Source organism: Triturus cristatus, chromosome 4_1 (genome assembly GCF_964204655.1).
Source record: "Triturus cristatus chromosome 4_1, aTriCri1.1, whole genome shotgun sequence".
In the NCBI taxonomy this organism is placed as follows: Eukaryota; Metazoa; Chordata; class Amphibia; order Caudata; family Salamandridae; genus Triturus; species Triturus cristatus.
The window spans coordinates 1,251,779,764-1,251,804,156 of NC_140585.1; the positions used below are offsets into that span (position 1 = coordinate 1,251,779,764).

The 24,393-nt window shown below is 44.3% G+C and overlaps 1 protein-coding gene across 1 annotated transcript; it reads right to left on the reverse strand.

Annotated features, from left to right (window-relative positions):
- Positions 1–26: 26 nt before the first annotated feature.
- Positions 27–22,926, reverse strand: NPFF (neuropeptide FF-amide peptide precursor). The gene is made up of 3 exons (XM_085654703.1): positions 22,740–22,926; positions 17,220–17,344; positions 27–367 (listed from the first exon to the last, which is right to left on the reverse strand). Exons 1-3 carry the CDS (start codon positions 22,878–22,880, stop codon positions 244–246), a joined length of 390 nt encoding a protein of 129 aa, XP_085510829.1. The 5' UTR covers positions 22,881–22,926; the 3' UTR covers positions 27–243.
- Between the last annotated feature and the right edge of the window lie 1,467 nt (positions 22,927–24,393).

Genomic DNA, 24,393 nt, shown 5'->3' on the forward strand with positions numbered 1-24,393 from the left:
ATGCATTTATAAGAGGACTATGCGTAGCATTTGTGAAAACTTTATTACCACAGCACAGCCAGAAAAAACACTTGGGCATAAGAGATGGGCATGTTCGCACAAGCATTCATTTGTAGTCCATATTGTGTACGTGCCAGTCCACAGTGAGAAGGCTCAAGGCTATAACTTGTGGAGGAGCGCCACCCGCACAATCAGATTGTCTCATCTGCAACTGGCCTCTGGGTGGTTCAGTGGTGGAAGTCTTCACTTTTTCTTGCCGAAGCGCTGGGGTACAGCCATGCTCCAGAACTGCGGTACTTTCGACTCCCCACCCCTCAACTGAATGCGCATATCGTCAGTGGAGCTTCCTCTGGTCTCCCGGCCAAACCTACAGTAGGTGTGGGAAAGAGAGAGAGAAAAAGAAATAAGCAAAAAGGCAAATGAAGTAGAGTGTCACGCAGGTGTAGGCCATAGAAGAAAGTGTGGTCAGTTCGAGAAGCGCCGTCATCATTTGACCTTTACATTAAAAAATCAGCCACTGAGAATGCTATTGACATTTGTAACAAGTAACTTGATTTAATGTATGCATGTAGATTAACGCTGGTGAGAGAAATATATAGATAAAGAGATGTGTAAATCTTATTCACACGAACACAATCAGATCAGATGTGTTTTGCATTAATTATAGGTATTGCGGTTTCATTACATTTAACATTTTAAACAACATTAAGGTCTTAACTGTTCGCGGCATTAGAGCCTTGGTCATTTGCAGCCCGTCTCTCAAAGGAAAGAGGAAGATAAGTATCGAGTTTGGACTTCTGCTGTGTTGATGTTTCCTTTTGAGAAAGGAAACATATTCTTAATATGTGTAGCTTCTTACAGTTCAAACAATGGAAGGCATCTCTTTTTTGAGGGCAGTTCAGTAGCTTCACATGAGATTAGCTAGTGGTTGATTCAACACGGTTTGTTTCTATTGCCTAATAATCATGACAGACATTGGATATGCTGTTAACTACTGCCAACACTGCCACCCTCAAAATGCTGTGTGTTCAGTCTTTGTGTTGGAGGGATTTATTTTCTGTCGTTAACCATGACCTTTTGATTTGATATAATATACTTAGAGGGGCTGTCACCAGCACTCTTCGTCCACTGATCGGTGAAAAGGAGGACAACACATATGTAAGGAGGAACTCTGTTTATTGCCAGTGACACCGAGCTCCGGTCAGCAACTGCTGTCCTGGAACTCCCCATCACACTCCGAACCCCCAGGATTCCACCCCCACATTCCACTCCGCATATATATCCCCGGAGAAGCTAAACCAAACACATCCCCCTCCCTACACACTAACAAGCAGATGCGAAATGAATCAAACAAATGACAACTTAAATATGACTTTGGCTGCAATGTGAACAATAACACAAATAATATTTATTTACAATATACAGTAAACATGAAATGGATGATAAAAATCTGCCATGTATCTTATTTTCAAATTAACTGTGACATACTAACAGCTAGCACAATAACAAACTTTAAAGAAACATATTACTACTGAATGCAATCCTGGTCAAAATTAGCTCGTCTGTTCATTACATAATCTATAAATTTTGAAAGTTAAAGATTAAGCCCGAACTGTCTTAGAACGCCCCCCAAATCTGTCACCACATCTCTTCCATAGTCCGTACTATTGCTTAACGTTTCTCGCACATACGCAGTCATGGCATCAGGCATGATAGCAACAATACTTTTGTTCCATATCTTACCATTCTCTAACACCACAACATAGTCTCTGACCTCTTTAACTTTGACAAGTGCAAAGAACTTGGGTTGCCCCTCGGTTGCAAAAAGAGGTTTCTTGACTCTCACCCAAACTCCCACACTCACCGGTAGTATTCTTTCCACTTTTCTCAACAGTGCGGTTTACTTTGTACCGCACTTCTAACGTTCGCAACATGTTCTGGTTTACTTGAGTCCTAACCTTTCTATCCACACACTCTTCCTTCAATCCGGAACCCGAAATCCCTCCCACTCAACAATCAAAAAGGTGATATACCTGTACTTACGTGGGGCATTGTTCTAATTGCCCAAAGCATGTATTGAATACCTTCCCTCCAAGCCATCACATTGACTAGTGCCACCTGCAATTGGTCTTTAATGGTGTGATTAAATCTTTCCACCAGTCCATTGCTGTGGGGATGTTATGAGGAGGATCTGATGTGCTTAATCCCCACTGATTCTAAAAATCCCTCCATCTTCCTAGACACAAGTTGGGTTGCATTGTTAGTTACCAGCTACTCTAGATAACCTTCCCTGATAAATACCTCCCGTAAAAACTCAATCATTGTTCACAGTTTCCACAAATTTAAATTCAGGCCATTTAGACATATAATCTGTTAGGACCAAAACATATTTAGGAGTAGCACCCCGGATAGCCAAAGGTCCAGCAATGTCCAATGCCAAATTGCTCTGTGGTAGAACGTCACTCTGCATGGGTGTGCAGGAAGGGGCACAATTACATGTGTTTTATCGAGCAAAACACATGCACAACACTCCCTGACATGATGTTCAATATCTCTGTCTACACCTGGCCACAAAAACTCTTCCTTCGCTCTTCGTTTCATGGCAAGTATGCCCAAATGATCTCCATGAGCAAGATTCAATATTTTACTACTAAGACCGCACAGTACAACCAAAATCTCACACCTGTGCATCACTCCATAAAAGAATTTCACACAACAATGGTGGACCTTTCAACCACACCGGAGACACAGTTCCAGATAGTTATGGCTTGGTGCACTACACCTCCAATATTAGCCGTTGAATGATAATGCTGCAGAGCAGAGTAAAGTTCAAAGCAGAATGGAATGGTGCACCCAAAAGGAAAAGTCAACAAATCTTCAAGTCTGTTTATAGAAAAAATGATTCCTTTATTTAATTTCACTTCAAAATATAAAGTCCAGCAACCAAAGCATCTAGCCAACGTGTTACGTTCAGAATCAATTGAACTTCGTCAGGGCTTATATATCTTATTCAGCACTGATTTTCTTATTCCATGAACTAATATCAGTGGTTTCCATATATCGTTGGCCATATAAGGCATGCAATCAGTCAGTCATTTTTAAAGTCCAACACCAAATCTGGCAGGCTCTTGAAATAAATACCAATAGAGGAGGGGGTACTGATATCCCCCCATTTGATACCTCCATCAGTACCGCAATGCTCTATCAGTGTCCTGCCATCACCTGAGGCGCTGATGGAGCCAGATCTTTAAAGCCATATGGAAAGGAAGGTAGGCTTGCATCCAGGAAATTAATAAGGAAGAGTATTCCAGAGCTTGGATGCAGCCACAGAAAAGCCCCCCCCCCTATTTTGCCTTTTGAAAGTTATGAATAACCAGCAAATTTCCTACAGAAAACAGCTGTCTCAATGGCATGTATTGTTGGAACAGGTTCTTAATTCCATCAGATCCTCAATTGTGTAGTGCTTTGTGAACAATGCATAAGGCTTTGGGTGTGAATCATTTGTTAACCAGAATCCAATGCAAATTACGATTTGGTTCAGACACTGAATGGGATTTAGAAAGATCAAGAATGAGTCTCGCCACCTCATTCTGGACAAGCTGCAGCTTGGCTATAGCAGTCTTATTTGCCATCCAGATAGCCACAGTTGCATGCAGTTCTTGAAGTTGGTAGCAGATGCCTCTATATCCTTTGTGATAGACATAATTATTTGCGTGTCAAAAGTGTAGGATAAGGCTTTTAACCCAAAATATCTAATCAGTTTGGCCAGCGCAGAAACATATAGGCTAAACAGTGTGGGACAGAGGGAGGAGCCTTGAGGAACCCCATATGGAGTAGCTATGGGTTCAGAATAGAATTGGTCCACCACCACTGTCTGTGACCTATTCGTCAGAAGGGAGGAGTGAAGCTTCAGTGCTGAGTCTGCGATCCCAGTTTCCTGCTGGCGATCAACCAACCAGGTGGGTGAGATGGTGTCAAAGGCTGCAGATTGATCCAGAAGGATCAGCACCGTAGGCTGTCCTGCATCCACCATGGAGCGGATGCTATATACTGCAGATAACAGTGCAGTCTAAGTCCTGTGCTTACTCCTGAATCCAACCTGGGAAGCATCCAAAAAAAGTTGTTCCAAATAGGTCATCAGCGGGATATTCAGGAGTTTCTCCAAGATCTTTGTGGGAACTGGCAACAAAGAAGTCGGCTGATAGTTTTTTATACATCCTTCATAAATTGCTTTATTCCACTCCTCCTCTGAAAGTGAACTTTTCAATACAGCATCAACCACACACACAAATTCCACATCCCCAAATTCCTGGTCTATTTCATGGACTTGATTCTTCAAGGGCAACCTGGACAAACAGTCAGCTGCAAACTTTCGCACTCCAGTAACATACTGCAACTTGTATTGAAACTTCTGCAATCGGTATTGCCATTTGGCAATACGTGGAGTTGCTCTACCACCACACTTGGTACTTAACACCCCACCACATTGCAAAAGCGTCTTTCTCTATGGAAGAATAAGTATGTTCAGCATCCCATGAGGCTCTCGAGGCAAAGGCAAAAATCTCTTTTGCGCCATTTCTTCTTTTTTGCAGGAGGACAACCCCTAAGCCATAATTACTGGCATCTGTGGTAATAAAGCACATATCACAGGTGTTAAATGGTTTTAGGGGCCGTACTGCAATAATTTCCTTCACGATGGAATTTAAGGTCCTGTCACACTCATCATTCCACAAGAATCTAGCATTTTCTTTTTTAAGTGTACATAAGCACACCTTTTTTTGCAGCAAAATTCGCAACAAATTTTGAATAATATTCAATGAGCCCTAAGAATTATCTAAATTGATCCTTATCATTAGGGGAGGGAGTATCCTAATAGCTCTCAGAATGTCAACTTTGGGCTCCATTCCTTTACTAGATATGTGGTGCTCCAAACAGTCCACACCGAGCTGACTAAATTTACGCTTGTCCCCCCTTGACGCAAGTCCACTCTTCCTGTGTTTTGCAAAACCTCATCTAGCCTTAATTCATGTTCTTTTAGATTTTTCTATAAACTAATATGTCATCCTGGAAATATGCTACACCAAGGACATTCTTGAACAAGTTACCCATCAACCTCTGAAAATACAGGGGAGGCTGCATCTAAATCAAATGGCATGCACACGTAATGACAGGTTCCCTCAGGTATCATGAAAGATGTTAAGTGTCTTGACTTCTTGCACAATTCTATTTGGTACTAAGCTGCTGTCATATCTAGGGAAGTAAACACGTCATCCCCATCAAGAGTGGGTAACATTACAATGAAATTTGGGAGGGGTTGCTGGTCCACCCAAATATTTTTATTATAATCCTGCAAATCTACACAATCTCACAGACATATCAACTTTGAATTCTAAATGTACTGGGGAAAGCCACTCAGACCCTTCAATAGGCTTGATTATACATAACACAGATACACTTTCAAGCTCATCTTTCAACTCCTTCCTTCCTCAAAGCCAAAGGCACCTTACATACTTTGTGCCATACTGTGCACACATTTTCTTACAGAACAATACAATGTTGGAACCCTTTCAGTTTTCCCAACTCACTCGTATACACACCGGGGTACTGCCCAATCCACTCACATTCACCAAGCATGTGCTCAACTCATTCTCTTTGAATAACCTGATCTTTGAAATTACATGTTCGGGAGATTCGGGTCAAGTACAATATTGAGTTCACCTTGCTCATCCCACCCTTAATAGATTCGACCATTTTTAATCACATAAATAGTACCTTGTGTTCAGCTGTGCTCAAATTCTTTCAGCCCAGAATTTTCCTAAAACTTCCACTCTTTTTCCCCCATAGGCAAAATAATTTATTTGGGAGGTTTCCAGATGAGTATTTGGAACTTGTTAAAGTCATCTATAAAAACCAAAGTATAAGGGGACCCTATATAGGCCATTACTCTATAATTATTTTAACATTCACCAATATGTCACAATGAAGTAGTTTTATTTTCCTCACCGACTCCACAGAAGCAATTTCTACCAGTGTCTCTCCACTTCTTCAGGTGAGTATAATGTCAACACGAAATTCTTATCAGACTCACTCTCCTTATCCTCCATTGCACTCACAGTTCGACTTTTTTGGTTCATCCCAGGCATAATGTCCTTATTTGCTACACTTAAAACATGACCCTCCAACAGGGGGCCAATCCTTGCTGTTGCTTAAATGACTTTTGCCCCAACATTGAAAACAAGTCAGCCCACTCCTCCCACAAACAAACCTCTCTCATACACCCACAGCTTGGGGTGATCGATTTACAACATTCTCTTTCTCCTGTGGCTTTTCTCTCGTGGTTTGTCAGATTGTTTCACCAGTAACTTTACTTCATGCACATTAGCATTTTAACAAATTTCTTTGACACAGTATTTAAAATGTTCAATTCTCCTAGCAATCGTAAGTGCCTTTTCTGAATCCATATCTTCAGTAGATAACAATCAATGAGTTGATTCCGTCTCTTTAAACTCCCTGTAATTACACATTGTTGCAAGGGTTTGTAATACTGACTTGAAGTCTTCAATTGGTTCACTCAGAAATTGTGGGATGTATGACGTTACAACGCATACTTTTACAACGCATGCACTTACAACGCAATTTTTACAACGCAACATCCACTACAAGGCATTCCATTACATCGCATGACACTACAACGCATTTTTAAAAACTACCTTTACAACGCATTCCATTACATCGCATACTACCTTTACAACGCATACCATTACAACGCATAATGTTACATTGCATTTAAGTTAAGTATTGGATAGTATAGGGGTAAAAATTACTATTCTTACTCCAGGGGGTGCAACAGAAGGGTAGGTGTTGGATAGTATAGGGGTAAAAATTACTATTCTAACTCCAGGGGGTGCAACAGTAGGGTAAGTGTTGGATAGTGTAGGGGTTAAAAATTACTATTCTAACTCCAGGGGGTGCAACAGTAGGGTAAGTGTTGGATAGTATAGGGGTAAACATTACTATTCTAACTCCAGGGGGTGCAACAGTAGGGTAAGTGTTGGATAGTATAGGGGTAAAAATTACTATTCTAACTCCAGGGGGTGCTACAGTAGGGTAAGTGTTGGATAGTGTAGGGGTTAAAAATTACTATTCAAACTCCAGGGGGTGCTACAGTAGGGTAAGTGTTGGATAGTGTAGGGGTTAAAAATTAATATTCTAACTCCAATGGTATGCATTGTAATGGTATGCGTTGTAATGGTATGCGTTGTAATGCCTGCATTGTAGTGACATGCGATGTAGTGTCTGCGTTGTAATGGTATGCGTTGTAATGGTATGCGTTGTAGTGTCAAGCGTTGTAATGGATGTTGCGTTGTAAGTGTAGTGCGTTGTAATAGTTGCGTTGTAAAGGTTGCTTCCTGAAATTGTGACCATTGTAAAAACTTGTGCCGTTCCAGTACTGTTTTTTTGGGGGGTTAGACCTCTTGTCCATAGTTTTCAACACACAAAGATACTCATCAACAACTTCATGAGAACCTTCATCCCCCCTCTCCAACCCCAGCAACGCCGACCTCCAGGCAGCAGCTGCCATCCTGGGCCTCCATACCACATTCCGAACCCCCAGGATTCCACCCATGTCCTTCCACTACAAATATCCCCAGAGAAGCTAAACCAAACAGTCTGTCAGTGTATCAGCCACATTTAGGTCCACCCACAACATACAGCATGGGGCACAGGAACGGCCCACTTCATCCACTCTCTGGGAGTACAGCATTTTGCTCTGCACAGTGTCCAACTATACATAATAAGTTGTCCCCTGGTACGGTTTTACAAGAAGCATTCACCAACACTGGCAAAGTCAAAAGTTGGCAGCCAACACCAGACCAGATGGCTTTGCTAATGCTTGCTAAATAATTACTTTTGCTCTAATTGCTATGATCATCACAGCCATTCCAATGTATGATTAATCTAGCTGTCAGAACTTCCAACGAAAGAAAGATGTCTGTCTCAAAATTGTGATATCAAAGAATGAGCCTGTGGAGTCTGGAGAGACTAAAAAGATACAAAATACACTTCTCACTTACTGTTTCACATATTATAGTGAGACTAAACAAAGCCCTGGCTGGTGCTGTGATTTATGGTGGAGAACATTACTTAACTGTAACCACTGTTTTGCAGCTTTTTTCTCTCATGGGTTCACATGCAGTACATAGTTTGCCACCAAATGCTAGCATAGAAAATTGCAACTGGATGTTTTCAAATTTTGGGGGGTATCAATGTGGAATATATGAACTACCACCCAGAAAGTAGCCCTGCAATCAGCAATACACCACACCTAAACGTTATCTTCACAATCTAGCTATTTATTGAACTAATACCTGGTATATTCCCATTAATGGGGAAAAACCGATTATTGAACAGCAATTGAATAGACAATTCAGGCTGTCACTTCACACAATGTAAAATATTGTCTATGAAGCCAAACCTCGAACATCAAAGTTCAAAGCAATACATATTGCAGAGGAAACTTAAGTTTGATGTATTAAAAATGTGGTTACAAAGAAATATCACAATTTGTGTACTGACTTTTTGCGAACACTCATTCATTTTCCTAACAGTCCTATGTACAAATAAGGAAAATGCTACTTACCAGTATGCATCTGTTCTTGGCATGTAGAGCTGCAGATTCACACATTATGCATAGATCGCCATCTGGTGTTGGGCCCGGATGTTTGCACTTTGTTGTTTTATTGGAATAAGTCTTTGGAAGTCACGAGATAGGTGACTCCTCCTCTGGACAATAGTGCGCATGGGCATCGACTCCATCTTCGGGGAAATGATGGATTTTTGTGAGAAACAAATAGATGTCCATGTATATTGTATCTAATTAAGATAATATTGGAACAGATAAAGGTAGCTGGAGAGGTGGGTGGGCGTGTGTGAATCTGCAGCTCTACATGCCAAGAATGGATGCATACTGGTGAGTAGCATTTTCCGTTCGAGGCATATGAGCTGCAGATCACACACTATGCATAGATTGCATAGCAGTACTCTTGTTTAGCGGTGACCACCAGTATCTGTTGCAGTAGTCTGAAATAGTGTTTTGAGTACAGCCTGGCCTACACTAGCTTGTTGTTTTGCCTGCACATCTACACAATAGTGTTTTGTGAATGTGTGCGGTGTAGATCATGTAGCTGCTCTGCAGATATCATCTAAGGGAATGTTCCCTAAAAATGCCATGGAAGCCCCTATTTTGCGGGTAGAGTGGTCTTTAGGGGGAATAGATAGTGTACGTTTTGCTTTGTGATAGCAAATTTGTATACATTTGACAATCCACCTTGCAATCCCAGACTTTGATATGGGATTGCCTTTATGTGGTTGTAAGAAGGATACAAAAAGTTGTTTTGTTTTGCGAAAAGGTTTTGTTCTGTCAATATAGTAAAGGAGTACTCTTTTCACGTCTAGTGTATGAAGAGCTCTTTCTGCTACTGTTTGTGGTTGCGAGAAGAACACTGGCAACTCAACAGATTGGTTGAGATGGAAGGAAGAAATAACTTTCGGAAGGAATTTGGGATTTGTCCTGAAAACCACTTTGTTATGATGGAGTTGTAAAAATGGTTCTTGAATAGTCAGTGCCTGTAATTCACTGACTCTTCTGAGAGATGCAATGGCCACAAGGGAAGCGACTTTCTATGTAAGAAATTGTAGCTTACATTTATGTAGAGGTTCGAATGGAGGACCCATTAATCTAGTGAGGACGATGTTTAGATTCCACACTGGAGACGGTGGTGCCCTGGGAGGATCTATTCTTTTGAGGCCTTCCATAAATGCTTTAATGGCAGGTACCTTGAACAATGACAAATGTTGTCTATTTTGTAGGTAAGCTGCTATGGCAGCGAGATGTAATCTAATTGATGTGTATGGTAGATTACATCTTTGAAGATGCAGCAGGTAACATATGATGTGTTGAATGGACGCATCTAGAGGATTGATGTTGTTATTGGTACAGTACATAACATATCTTTTCCACTTGGCTGCATAGCAGGATCTAGTGGTGGGACGCCTAGCCTCTCTGATAACGTTCATACAATCAGGTGGAAGATTGAGGTAACCAAATTCTAGGATTTCAGGAGCCAGATCGCTAGTTTGAGCTGTGCTGGATCTGGATGTCTGATCTCTCCATGGTTCTGTATTAAGAGTTGTAGGGAGAGGTGTCGTTTTTGGTGCGGGACTACTGATATTTCCAGCAATGTTGTGTACCATGGTTATCTGGCCCATGTTGGAGCACCTAGGATCAGTGTTAGTGACTGTTGTTGCAGCTTGCACACCACTAATGGAATGAGTGGGAGAGGCGGAAAAGCGTACGCAAATCTGCCTGACCAATTCATCCATATCGCATTGCCTTTGGAAAATGGGTGTGGATATCTGGCGGCGAAGCTTGGACATTTTGTGTTTTAATGTGTGGCGAAGAGATCTATCTCTGGATGCCCCCACATTTGGAAAAACGGTTGAAGAACCTGTGGATGAGGTTTCCACTTGTGAATCTGTTGTGTTTGACGACTTAACAGATCTGCCATCTGATTCTGAATTCCTGGAAGATGTTTGGCTAAAATGAATATGTTTTGAGGAATAGCCCACCTCCATATGCTCTGTGCTAGCTGAGAGAGCTGCAGAGAGTGCGTCTCCCCCTGTTTTTGTAAATAATACATTGCTGTCATTTTGTCCGTCCGGACTAAGACAGCTTTGCCTAATTATGTGTTTCTGGAATGATTTTAATGCCAGAAAGATTGCTAGTAACTCCAAATGATTGATGTGGAGTAGCTATGACTGAGGTGTCCATGTGCCCTGTATGGTGTGATGTAGTAGATGACCTACCCAGCGGTGAGTAATGCGTCTGCTGTTAGCACAATCTGTGGAACCGGTTCTAGGAACGGTCGTCCTTTGGAAAGATTTTGGGTGTTCCACCACTGCAGAGAGCGATGTGTGCGGCCGCCCACCAACACCAGATCTGTTAGATGACCTTGAGCTTGGTTCCACTGACGTGCTAAGCATTACTGTAAGGGGTGCATCTGGAGTCTTGCATGAGGTACTATGAATATACAAGAGACCATGATCCCTATTAGTTGCATAAACACTCGAGCTGGAATTGAGTGTTGTGTCTGGAATTTCATTATAAGGGCTTGCATGCTTGCTATCCTGGCTGGACTGGGATATGCAAGGCCTTTTGAGGTGTTTATTGTGGCACCTAGATATTGTTGGATGTGGGACGGTTGGCAAGTGAGACTTTGTGAGGTTTATTGTAAACCCTAAGTCGTGAAATAGTTGGATTGTGGTATGTGTGTGATTTACACACTGGATATGCGACTTGGCTTTTATGAGCCAGTCGTCCAAATATGGGAAGACGTGAATTTGTTGTCTTCTTAAGTGGGCTGCTACCACTGCCAGACATTTTGTGAAGACTCTGGGTGCTGTGGTGACTCCGAATGAAAGAACCTTGAACTAATAATGCTGACCGTCCACTACAAATCGAAGATATTTCCTGTGAGCAGGGTGTATGGGAATGTGGAAGTAGGCGTCCTTGAGATCTAAGGTGGCAAGGAAATCGCCTTGTTTGAGTAGAGGAAAGACCTGTTGAAGAGTGATCATATGAAAATGGTTGGATGTATGTAGAGGTTTAATGGTCTGAGGTCCAAGATGGGCCTCAGGGTTCCGTCCTTCTTTGGAATGAGAAAATACAGGGACTAAACCTGTGTTTTGATGATGCAGAGGAATTGGTTCTATTGCATGTTTTTGTAGGAGGGAAAGCACCTCTGGTTTTAGAAGCGTTAAATGCTCTGTTGATATTGGACGCTGTTTCGGTAGTATGTTTGGGGGAGTTGAAGTGAGCTCTAGGCAATAACTGGATTGGATGATTTGTCTCACCCACCTGTCCATGGTAATGGTGTTCCAGACAGGCAGGAACTGTAGCAATCTTCCCCCGACCGGAGTATAATGGTCCGGGGGGAGTGGAGGGAAGTCATTGTTTGGAGGTGGAGGCAGTGCAAGTATTGATAGTTTTGCCACTACCTTTGTTGTTATTGCCCCTATAGCCTCCTCTGTAATAACCTCAGGTAGATGTGGTCTGAGTGGGACTTTTATAGGAGGTAGAGGAGTTATCAATTGTAAAACCTCTAGAGGCGCCCCTATAAGAGGAGCGATGAAAGGAACTTCTGGGAGTTTGCGATTGCAAAGCTCCCATTGATTTGGCAGTATCAGTATCTTTTGTCATCTTCTCCAAAGTTGAATCTACACTAGGCCCAAATAAATGTTCTTGGTCAACGGTTGGTTTAGTATGGAAGTTTGAACCTCGGGTTTGAACCCCGAAATACGTAGCCACGCATGTCTGCACAAAAGGACACTGGTCTGAATAGCTCGGGACGCTGTGTCTGCAGCATCCAGAGCACATCGAATGGAGGTATTGGTTATAAGTCTGCCCTCCTGGAGGAGATCATTGGCCCTTGTTTAATATTGATCTGGAAGGTGTTGTAGTAGGGTCTCTAGTTCCGCATAGTGTGCCCTATCATACCTAGCCAGCAAAGCCTGCGTGTTGGCAATTCTCCATATGTTGGCCACTTGGGACACTGTTCTTTTACCTGATGTGTCCAACAGTTTTGACTCCTTATCAGGAGGTGGAGCATCACCTGAGGTTTGGGAGTTAGCCCTTTTCCTGGCGTTGAACATTACCAAGGGATCTAAGGGAAGCTGCCCTTTAATGTAAACAAGGTCAGCTGGGGAAGACTTGTATTTCTTTTCCACTCTGGGGTTAATGCCTCTAGCCCTTACAGGATTCTTAAAGACTTCAGGAGCGTGTTTGATTACCCCTTTTAACATTGGGAGAATGGAAGTGGACCTTTGAGATGGTGAAAAAGTGTCCATGAGGAAATCTTCTTCTATAGGGTCTGTGTGCAAAGCCACACCGTGGTATTCTGCAGCTCTGTGTATGAGCGGAGTGAATCCTATAGTGTCCTCTGGAGGGGATGGTCTAGATGGGTAGATATCATCTTGTGGTGTATCAGGAACATCTGGTGTGCCATAATGGTCCCATGGGTCATCTGGGATATTAGGCTGACTAGGTTCCCCTAAAGGTTCATCATCCCCTTCCTCCCCAGAGGTGTCATCATCCTGAGGTGGAGGAGATTGTGAGGATACTGGAGATAGGATAGGAGAGATGTGGTGTGGAGGAGGAGATGGAGAAGGAATTCTTAAAGGACAAGTGGCAATGTCTCTCTTCTTTAAAGGGCGTGGAGCTGGTGCAGGTTTGTCCATTTTCTTTTTCCTGGAAGGACTAAGTATAAGTTGACCTGTCTTTGGGCCTATTTCAAGATATTTTTGGGTTAGATCAGGCCGAAAAAGCTCCTCCTCTGGAGTGTGTTTTTCGGTGCTGATTTTTTCGGGTCAGACTGTTTGTGTGGCACAAGTTTTGGAGTTGTTTTAAGCTCCTTAGGTTTCGAATCAGGAGTTTTCCTGGGTTCCGTTGGGGTCTTCGGAACCGGTTGTTTGTTTGGTTCCGATGATTTTTTCGGATCCAAAGATTCAGTGCCAGTGGTCTTTGGAACTGGTTTGTTTGGTTCCGCTGATTTTTCGGATCGGAAAATTCAATGCCAGTGGATTTCGGTGCCAAATGCGCCGATGTGGAACCAGGCTTCGGTGCGGACGAAAAGTGTTACAGCAAACAAATGATGGACGGAATGCTGACAATGCAAACATTCTCCCCCAGTCAAAAGATCTGGGTTAAATCCATTGTTCTTTTGCCCACTACGCCACCCCAGTTTGGACCCAGCCATATGCAAATCAGTCTTGACCCTGTGCCCGATCCTCCTTGGACCGGAAACAAGGATCCTGGGACCGGTTTCAGGGTATGTCACCCTTCTTCAGCCGGGCTAGCTTGAATCCAGTGGCACAGTGAGCAAGGGACCCACGTCTGGGCATACCCATCCCACTTAGGGCAAAAAGTGTTACAGCAAACATCAGTGCGGACGAAAACAGTGATTTCTCTTTGGGTTTGTCTTTTGTTTTTGGTGCCGGGGATGGGGTTTCGGTACCGACGGTAGGCTGGCTCGATCCCGAGTGGCCTGAAGGTTTATGTGTTGACTTCTTTGCCAAGCCCGAAGGCAGGGCATGGGAAGTTTTGTCTCGTGTGCACCTAGGCCCGAAAGTGAAGGTGTTACCGAAGCCTTTTTATGAATGGGTGGGAGGGGGAGGGGTCGACGTCAGTACTTACGACCTGCTGCCCTGGAGTGATGAGGTTGTCTTCGACGTCGGTGTCGTCGGCTTCGGAGGCGCTAATGTTGCCCTCTTCGATCTGCTCCTGCTCCAGTACATTGATGCCTTCTTGGACGATATCGTCCGGTATGGGTGTTGATGATGGAGCCATGCTTCTTCGAGCCCGATGATCCCGTATTGTTTTCTTGGAGCGGAAAGAGGCACAAGCTGGACAGTCTTTGGCCTCATGCTCGGGCGAAAGGCAGAGGTTACACACCTCGTGAAGATCAGCGTGTGGAAACTTGGATCCACATCGAGGACACTTTTTGATGAGCCAAAAGACCTAATGGCACAGCTAGACCCGAAGCCTTGCGTCGATGACCGGAATCGAAGAGTTCAAGTTTGTAGAGATGCGCGTCGAATGGGAAACGCGATCGAAACAATATCGAAGAATGGGTGAAGGATTGCGCGTCAAAAGGTAGGACGGTAACAACACCGAACTGGAGCGCGACGAACACATCCGAGCCCGATGGCGGAAAAAAACAATCTGGCAGAAAAAAACAATCTGAAGATGGAGTCGATGCCCATGCGCACTATTGTCCAGAGGAGGAGTCACCTATCTCGTGACTTTCAAAGACTTATTCCAATGCAACAACAAAGGGCAAACATCTGGGCTCAACACCAGATGGCGATCTATGCATGGTGTGTGATCTGCAGCTCATATGCCTCGAACATAAATTTACAAAATACCAAATCGTTAGTTGTAGAGCTACTTGCCTAATTAATATTTATTCAGCAGGTCGTAATTTGTGACTTCCAGTTAATGGCTGCAAAGACAGGGATGGTGCCCTCAAGGGGCAGCTCCCTGTATTTGCATTTCAATACAGAAAACGTGTTTTTATGCAGTGCAATGCTTGGACTCCTTGTTTTAAAAGAAATGATTTCTGTTTTGAAAAACTTCAGTGAGATCTGGCAATGGTCCCCTGGGCCACAATCTACCTCCTGCCCCATCAACCACACAGCGGTTGCCACCCTGATTCCCAAACGGGATGGGTTCAGAAGACGACCCAATTCCACATGCAAATCGGTTACCATTCCAAATTGGGAGATAGTAACCGACCAATGGTTTGTAATGGCAATTATGGACCCACACCACTGAAAGACACCTTACCAACTCACAATTTGGTAAGAACATCCAAGTCCATTGTTACCAAGAGGGACTTATTACCAATGGTCCGGGGGGAGTGGAGGGAAGTCATTATTTGGAGGTGGAGGCAGTGCGTGTACTGATAGTTTTGCCTCTACCTTTGTTGTTATTGCCCCTGTAGCCTCCTCTGTAATAACCTCTGGTAGATGAGGTCTGAGTGGGACTTTTATAGGAGGTAGAGGAGTTATCAATGGTAAAACCTCTAGAGGCGCCCCTATAAGAGGAGCGACAAAAGGAACTTCTGGGAGTTTGCGATTGCAAAGCTCCCATTGATTTGGTAGTATCAGTATCTTTTTTCATCTTCTCCAATGATGAATCTACACTAGGCCCAAATAAATGTTCCTGGTCACAGGCTTCTCTGGGAGGTTAGTGTGCGGCTGCTCAGGCTTCAATACAACCTCCCTAACAGTACAATAAGATCAATGTGCCATAAGAGCAATGTCAACGTTTGTAGAAAAGACAAGTACTTCATGACAGAGAAAACAAAGAATTTTACGACACATTCAATAATACATGAATACCTGAATCACGGGTGCAAGTCTTTGTGCTTTTATGAGCCTCTGATGACAAATCCAATTACCCCAGCCACCTGTTTGTTCAAGTGTCCCCACCCCTTTCTTTGGGTACCACCTCTCAGGTTCACAGTGTGAGGTAGGGTCTAAAGCTGTATCTCTAGCCCTCCACCCACCCCACCCCCTGAAACTTGCACTCAGTCTCTGGGGTCTAGGCCTGCTCAGCCTCTCACCCAGTTTGTAGGAGCAGCACCAGGCTGAGCTCAGCTATGCTGCAGCCGCAGGGGCTCAGTGGTAGCTGAAGCTACCAGGTGGCACACAATAGTCTTCCAAGGAGCCTCAAAGTACAGACAGTTGTCCAGTAAACCATGTTGTATAATCCTTTCCCAAAATGGTACAGTTGGAGGCCAGATGTAACTAACAGATCGTGACATGCCCCAGTCTTTTACCCATGCGCCTAATTACCACATGTAGTAAAGTATGGATATTTTCTGGGACACATTTTTTAACTATTACAAGACAGAGAATTTTGGATGCTCTTTATGAGAGGCGGACCGACAATTGTGCAGGAACGTGACACGAATACCCTACATGAAACTGGCTAGTATCAGTGGTATTCATTAGCTACTGAGCTTGGTTGACAGTAGATTAGATGGACAATCCCTCACTGCTGCACATAGTGGTGCCCTATGTTCAAAAGCCCTTGCCACTTGAATGAGTATCCAGTGTCCAGAGCTCTGTTGCTAATGAGAGGTGTCTCCTACTTTTACAGCATAGTAGTCACCCCTGTTCAGTGCTGCTAACGTTTGCACCGGGAACACACTCTGCTGAAGCAGACAGTGGCTGACCTGATCTCATTCTACTTTGGGCTGAATGAACACAGGGTTACAATTATAGTACACATAGGGTGTTGGAGCAGGGGCTTCGTATGTTGATGGATTATGTGAATGGAGAGCACCCCTGTCGCCTCTTTGCCACCTCATGTTGATGACAGCAGAGAAACGTATGCATACAGATATCCAAAAATGAAAGTAATAAGGCATCATATGTAGATGACAGTGACGGAATATACACTGTACGCTTAGATCAGCCGTTTGGTCAATATTTATTGCTGGACATTTTTTCTCTTGGAAAGCACTACCTATTAATCAATATGAAATTTCGCATAGGACAGCATCATAAGGAGATAATGCGATGTGTATTTATGTGTGCTCATACGGTTTTTTCCACAGGTGTCTTTTTGGCCATTTCCGTGTGGCTTTAGTTACCTTTGTGGTTGGAAGAGGAAGGATGGGTTCCGAGCTTGTCTCTGGGAGGAGTGGAGCAGTGACCGCATCAGGTTGTTCAGCAGTCGTTCCTCAGACTGGGACCTAAAACTGTGCTCCTCGCCATCCTGTTGCAAATGAGAGAATCGGAAAAAAACACAAACAAAAAATAAGCGCAAACAGACATCAATCCCCAAAAATAATTTCTAGGTAATATTTACATACCCACTAAACAGTGCTGGGCAGAATAAATGCATTCCAGTAAACAGAACCAGTGTCCTTGTAACTCCGGAAATCTGTCTGGGCAGCATTTGTACATGTCAGGGGACCGTGGGGTGCAGTAGCTTCATGTCTCATAAAACATGGCTATGCAGCATCCCTGCCGGTCGCGGCTGGTGTCCATTCTACGCGGTGGGACAGTGCAGGGGCAGCGCAGAGAAAAATAAATACAAAATAAATAAATAGACACTTACCTTCTGCTCCCGAGCCTCGCTGCTCCTAGCACTGCAGTTCCCATGAGCACAGGCGCCCAGCTCACCGCGCAGTCCCAGCGCTTCTCTCATGCTATTACTCCCAGCATGAGAGGAGCGCTGGGATTGGGGGCGGAGTTGTCCAGTTTCACGCTCCAGCAGTGACTGGGAGCATGTGCTCCTGAGCCCTGGTGATATCTCCAATGAATAGCCTGGAGATATCCAAGTGTGCATGTCAGTTTGGCTGGCCGCGGATTGCCAGCCAAATCGACATGCGCACTTTCAGGGCCCACTACTCACCCCCACCCCCCACTGGTGATGCTGCGACCTGGCCCCGACTCGGCAAACTTGGCCGAGTCAATAAAAATAACATTTTAATAAAAGTGTTCTATTATCATTTTATTTATCATTTTCTGATTAAGCAGTAGTGCGATGCACCTCCGTCATAGTGGAGGAGAAGCCCCTGATACCTGCATCCCATAAAACTTTGAGGCAAGAATTACTGCATCTCAGAAAATTGCTGGCCAGCTCTCCTTAATCCCAGAAAGCAGCCCAGTCGGTATTCATGCATCAAAGCAGAATAGCATTGTACTACATCCCAAAATGGTTGGTGTGCATTCGCGTATCACTGATAACAGTGCTGGACAGTTTTGTTTGACCCTCAGATTGACCCTTTTGTACATGCAACTTATTTGTTCAAGGTTGCTGCTACATGCTTTTTAACTGGATTGGCAGAGAGACACACATTAAAAATCTTTTCTCCCTCCCAACTCCTTTTTTAACCTTCACTTGCACTGCAATTTCCTTTTTCAATGTTTTCCATCATTTGAGATACTCGTGACCGACCTTGGTCGATCTCTCTGTCTGACTTGTTCTTGTTTGCCTTTTTTTCCACCTTGGCTACTACGCTTGCCTCTAGGCTTAGAGGAGTAGTAACAAGACCTAAGGATGTCCAAGTGATGACACTGGCCTCCCTTGGCAGTTGATGGAAATCCAAAAGACTGGTCTTTGTTCCTGTTTTCTATACATTCACATCTGTTGGTAGATTCAGGTTCAGTCTACTCACTGTTGGTTATCTCTCTCTTCCCTTTTTTCGGTTCTTGTTCTCTCACTTAAATTTTCTCTTCGTGACCACCAGTTCATTATATGTTTCTAATTGATTGATATAGAGGATTTGAACTGTTGTTGGTCGTTAAACTGTTCCCTTAGACCCCCCCCCCCCTCTTTCCTCTTCTCAGTTTTCCTGTAACCCAGGAACAGGGCAGAGCAGCATTCCTGTTTCCTACAAAACAGTATTGGCCAGTAGTAGTGTTATCGCACAAAACAGGTCTGGCTAGCATTGCTGTATGGCAGAAAGCTGGGCGAGTCGCAATCCACAACCAGAATCACAACACAGTAAACCGTCAACAGGGATTGAAAAACACACACTCAGCACAGCATTCCCAGACCATAGTAAACAGTACTGCACAGTAATGTTGTACAACAGATGTACTGTTTTCCAGTAGCAGAGTAAAACAACACAAGACTCCTGACCAATGCAGCAGATACATGTGTAACACCACAAACACTTCTGTCAAATCACAAAATAACATGCCCCTTTCCTAGACTGCAGCAGGGCAACAGATTGTGGCAATATCCAGATTCCTATATTGCATGAATTTGCAGGTCATGCGACGCACTACAAACTGAATGAGGAAATCTCACTCATACACAGATCAGGTGGCTGGAACATACTTGCAAAGCACTATTTAGAAGCAACCACAATTGCTGGGAGAATACAAAGTGTTTTTATAACTACACACCAACAACCCACAGCTGTACCCTAGAAAGAGCAAACGGGGTGACAAAGATGGAGCCATTTAGGGGTGAAGAGTCAAAGCACCCCTACTACCAGTGATTTGTTGGCATCAAAGGGGAGGGGGAGTGCACACAGATGAAATTAAAAAAAATAAACACTTACCGAAGATGTCCACCCCTCTGGACCTCTTCTTTTGTCGGCTGTGCACATCAGCAAACACCCTTGACCAATCCTGGTGCTGCTCACATGCTGTTAACCAGCATGAGAGCAGCACCTGGATTGGAGGAAGGGGTCTCTCCCTGCCCTCCTCAGCGCACTGGTGGCCGGCACTTTCTCTCAATACAGCTGTCTAAGACAACTGGGTTGAGAGATTGAAATGGGCATGTCTGGTTGCCTGTCGCAAGTAGGCTAGCCAAAGAGACATGCACACTTTAAACTGTGCACAGGAAGCACTCTGCCCACAACTACTCCCTGCTGCCACTCAGCAGGCCCCGTCCTGACACTCATTCATTCACTCATTTCAGGACGGGGTGATGACAAATAAAATGGTAAAAAATTACCTTTTTATTTTTCATCTCTGGGGCTTTGGGGGGCTTTTAAGTAGGGTTCCGCTTCTCCACTCCAATGGAGGTGCCCACCATAAGGCCTAAGGATAGTATAAGACGTCAAGCACTTTTGTGCAGGCCTGTGCAAAATTTTTGTACGCCAGCGTAATTTCATGTTACTCTTGCTTCGTGAAATTTCTGAAATTATGCCCTATTTGCGTTAAAAATGTAGTGAAAATGTGCCATTGGTGGTATAAATTTACCACAAACCAATGGGAGCGATGCTAAAAGCAGAACGTGAGTGTCTTTTGTTTGTGGTGCTTTTTTTTTTAGGTTTTTTCCACTTTCTTCTTAGCACAAAATGCTTCCTTGTATCGCAACTAGATGTTTTGTGTGTTCAAATACATAATCAAATGCCAGTTTTCCATTTTGCCTAGTTTTTCCATAATTTTTCATAATTACATCATGCAAAATTCACACACACCTAGTTTTCTGGCCTTTTAAGGTCATAGAATGCCAAGGTAAATTGAAATATTTTTGGTGTATTTGTCTGTAAATTCTTCTTACTCTGATATGTTGAGCAAATGACTACATTGTTCGGAGAAAGTTCACCTACAAGAAAGCTCTCCCTTCATGGTATTTTCAAGTAGCAATTGATTTGTTCTGGTGGAGGTTTGACAATGTTCCAGTCTTGCAGCTAACTTTGTGATATAAGAACTCAAAAGTAATATGTTATTGCAGGCTATTTCTGATATCAGAACTAACAATGTTCAACAGGATTTGGGCTAGGAAAATAAAAGGATGCAGCAATTGGACAAGCATGGTAAAATCAAATACAATTATTGTACCATCATCTGCCTGCGACCCTAGGTTGATCGAAGTTATATGTCCAGTTTTTTTGCATTTCAATGACAAGCACTCGGAGCATCTAAGTTAAAGGGAAAAAAACATAAAATCCAGGATGTCCCGCCCACCTTCAATATCTATTGAGAGCTAACTGTGCTTAGTGATTTTACAGAAAGTGGTACATTTGAGTGGGGAAAAAGGAGGGGGGGAAGAGAAATGTACACAAGCTGCAGCAGTGTACTCTACACTGACAAACAAGAATCCGATATAGCACAGACAGTAGTCATAAAATTCCCTACTACCGACATACCAGTACCGCACGTGCACCAGTGGTGCAAAGCTCTCACGGACTGACATGTAGAGCATGTAAAGCCGTAATGTACGTTTGCCTCATAGGCACTACATAGTGACTACCACTCACACATAACAGAGCAAGGGCAGAGGTAGTGCAAGTATCACACATAAAAGGACTGGATCGCATTAGGAATTACAAATTACAACCCCCACAGACCCACACACACAAAAAGGCAGCATTACCAGGTTCCCAAACCGACTGAGGGCACAGCAATGCAAAGATGGGAAAGGGTTCAGCACAGGAGTTATCAGCACAGATCTCCCTTACAGAAGTAGGGCAGAGGCAGGAGCTCTGAAAGTTTCTTCGACGCAAACACAACACAGCATTCGCAGCATCTGTTCAAGCTTCCCACACATACACCCCAAAACTGCACGGGTGACGGGTCCCATCAATGCATAGCTCCCTTACGCATACCGAATACTTGAAGCAGCAATGCAAACGTTGTTTACATTGGCAGAAACCAGCAGCAGTGCATGTCCCTAAGACCGAAGCAGAACAAATAAAGTCTCAGGCGCATTGCCTGCAAGTTTTTCCTAAAGCACAGAATAGGCACAGCAACAGAGCAATCATGCTATGTTATATGAATTGTTATGTTATTTTAATTTAATACAGGCAATAATCAGTGGTATCTCAGCGCGAGACCAAGACAGCAGGTGAAAGGGTGCTAAGCTGCTGCATTCGCTGTACCAATACACTGTACAGCTAGCTGGCTGTTGCATGCACTGTTCCAGTTCGTTAGGCGTAGGGAAAGCTTGCACAGAAGTTGCACCCGCTGTATTTTTGCCTGTTATGAAGACCCTCACAGCTTGTGCCTACGCAGTACTTGTTCTGCATGCATGGACGGCAGTATGTGCAAGCTCACCTCAAACACAAACGTGTTAGCGTTACTTGAACTTGTAGAACAGATACTGTTCGTGAAGAAGCCAAAGAAACCTCTGGCACAAATAGCGTCCTTCACTGACATAAGCGGAGCAAGGTCTCCTTGCATCAACTAACAGGTAGTTCGTGTGCAGAGCAGCCAGCTGTCCATACAATTACATTTGACAGGTACAACATATGCAACACCTGTGCACTGTAAGCTCCCTTTGTACCTGCCGAATAGGTAGCGCATGCGCAGCAGCTGTCCTCGCTCTCCGTACACATGCACAACAGGAACAGCGTGTGCAACAATTTCACACGCTCCACTTACAGCAGCAGAAATTGCAGCGCACATACATCAGTTGTGCAAGCTCCCCTTCCATGCTCAACAGGTACATGGCTGCGCAGCCGCTCATGTTTCCATCACACACAGAGCAAGCAGAACACAGACGCCGTGCAATATTGGTTCAAGCACAGAACAGATGCCAAGATGGTCAACAACTTGAAAACTGCCCCAGACCAGACCCTAAAAGTTGTCAAGGGACCACGACGTCTAGAAACTGGACAGGAAGCTACAGGCGTAAAGCAGGGCACTTAGCCTCCCCAAAGTTTCTCTCACTCGACTATCCCAGGCTCAAGAAACGCCCTCACCTGCGCCTCGAGCATCTTGTCCGAGTAGCGGTCTGGCTCCTCCTCGAAGGGCTGCTTGGAGCTGGCGTCGCTGTCCAGGCCTTGCGCCTTCATCAGGCTCCCGAGGAGACAGACCAACACCACGACAGCCCGGGGGTCCATTGCTGGCAACACGCTTCACCTGTCAACTCACCGAGCGAATGCGTGTGGAGGAGACGGCCCGCTTATATAGCCCGGGCCGCCGAGGACGAGGCGCGTCAGCCGAAACCCGCTGCCTCAAGGCGCCCGTGGGAGCGGGCCTTGAACCGCGCCGGGTCCCCAGAGAGCGGCCCGCCGCGCGCGCGCGCTCGCGCATTATTGCGGGGATAAATCTGTGCAAATGGAGCTCTAAGCCCTCTCAGGCCCAGTGCCTAATTGAGGGAGATTCGTCATATGCGTCCCCGTGAGGGCACGACTGAGGTGATTTCCAGTCAGCTTTAAGACGGGAGGGGTCCCCTTGACGCCCCCAAGATCATCCGCCGTCCCCCAGGCCCATCCCATGCCTTTCAAACACTTTCGCTGACATAGGGACCATTAAAGGTGGCACATATGAATGTCGTCTATTAACCAGAGGTTTCAACACAGGCTTTCTTGGATGGTAAAGAATCATAGCCTGTGCAACTCCTTCATTTTGTTTTATTATATTTCAGTTACTTTTATCCCACCCATTTAACTAAGTAATTTAATATTCTCTCCCTTATAGAAGTCACTTTCGCATCTTACCTCATTCCCAGCACATCAAGGATACAATAAACTTAAGCCCTCAAAAGATGCTACTACTCAAATTCAAAGACGGGATTTGTGACCACATCTTTAACATCCGCCTCTGCCTTAAATTATTTTTTATATTAGGTGACTAAACAGTTTCCTAGGGCCCCATCGAGTCCATGGAGAATGTCAAAACCTCTGTAGAGTTTTCAGCTGTATATTCAACATAACTTTTTGCCAGAGAAACATCTGGGACAATGGGAATGATTGTGTTCCCTTCGGTGAGAGGTCAGAGGTGGCAGATCGTCCTTAAGCGGCCACAAATTAGCAATTCTCGACAAACTACAAAAACTCTTGAAAGGTGGTAAAGTGGGCAACAATTTGTGGTATTGATCGCTGTAACAGAATCCTGCAGGTAAAAACGGGTGCACGTTGATTATGTAGTGAACCTTAGCCCAGTGCCTACCTGAGTGTACTACTTTGCTGTAAGACTCACAAACGTTATGTGTGACATTTATAGGCCAGCATCTCTAATGATAAATACTGGTGTTGTCTATGCTTCTATGCATGGGCGCAACTAGACCTGAACTTTGGGGGGCGGGATCTAACACTCCCAGCCAGGGCTGGCCCTAGCACTGGTTGCAGACGGTGCAACATTTTTTTTGTGGCGCCCCCTCTCCCATTCCCTCCCTTTTCAATGAATTCCCTTAGTACCGCTCACCAACAATGCACCTCATCTCTCTATAGCACCTTTCTGACAAACATTTCATTTTTTTATAGCGCTACTCATAGTACGCTCACACATTTCTGTGATCTGTGTGGTACACGTTCTTTGTAGCAGGCACATTAATCCTCTGCACTGTGAGGGTTGCAGGATTGCCCATGTGAGTGCACGGTGAGCGATGTGACAGTGTGAGAGTAGGGTAAG